The sequence below is a fragment of the Branchiostoma belcheri genome, unplaced genomic scaffold, assembly GCF_001625305.1.
Source record: "Branchiostoma belcheri isolate BF01 breed outbred unplaced genomic scaffold, Haploidv18h27 scaffold737, whole genome shotgun sequence".
Lineage (NCBI taxonomy): Eukaryota > Metazoa > Chordata > Leptocardii > Amphioxiformes > Branchiostomatidae > Branchiostoma > Branchiostoma belcheri.
In genome coordinates, this window is record NW_017804395.1 from 3,103 (window position 1) to 3,897 (window position 795).

Here is a 795-nt window from a genome sequence, read left to right on the forward strand (position 1 = left end):
TGCAGAGGTCATTTGCGTAATTAAAGAAGAAATTTAGATTGACATATCAAGCCCATATTTCATGGAGGTCTTGTTTGAAATGAGTTGCTGAGATGTTTATTGTTTATTTGACAGATCTCCATTAGTGAGTACAATACATACTACAGTAGTCTCACTCAGGCCGATGAAATCAAATTTAATACGTACGGCAGTTTTGCTGTACATTTTACTTAGATTGTGTCAAAAGTGTGCTAAAATTAACCTAATCATTAACATACTAATTCCCGATTTTTTCACTGTACTGTTACATGTATGTTCACTGTTTTCACTGTCACTTCTGTACCGTGAACTTATCATTACAGTTTACAAATAATTCATGGACTTTCTCTTTCCTGCACCTGTCGCCACCATATAGTTCCGTGAACATGTCCATTTTTCTCAGATTTTGCCACAGTGAACATAAAATGAATTACAGTAGTAGATAGTATACTTATAGTCACAAATACAAACAATCTTTACTGTACAACAGAGGTAGATTAGATGAGGTGCTTATGTGGCCCCAGTCTGCCGTTTTCCGACCTCCACAAACAAAAGGTTGACGAGGAAGACAGCCAGCACGGCCACACAGCTACGTAACATTAGGTGCCTGGGAAACATGAAATGTTACTTGGTGAGACTTTAGCCTCCTTCGCAGTCTTGTTGGGCGTGGGCGTTATTTTTTTTCTGTGAGCGACGTGAGTAATTTGCGGCCGCGAGGGACGATTTGCTGCCGAGGGAGTTTTTGCCGCGGAGAGAAGGTTTCGCGCTCCTTTTCTC

At 40.5% G+C, this 795-nt stretch overlaps 1 protein-coding gene across 1 annotated transcript in view; it reads right to left on the reverse strand.

The window, feature by feature from the left end:
- Positions 1-234: 234 nt before the first annotated feature.
- LOC109485216 overlaps positions 235-795 on the reverse strand; it is a 3,540-nt gene continuing 2,979 nt past the window's right edge. The window contains exon 4 of the mRNA XM_019788661.1: positions 235-625. Coding sequence (XP_019644220.1) covers positions 529-625 — 97 coding nt within the window. The 3' untranslated portion in view covers positions 235-528. The remainder of the gene's footprint in view (positions 626-795) is intronic.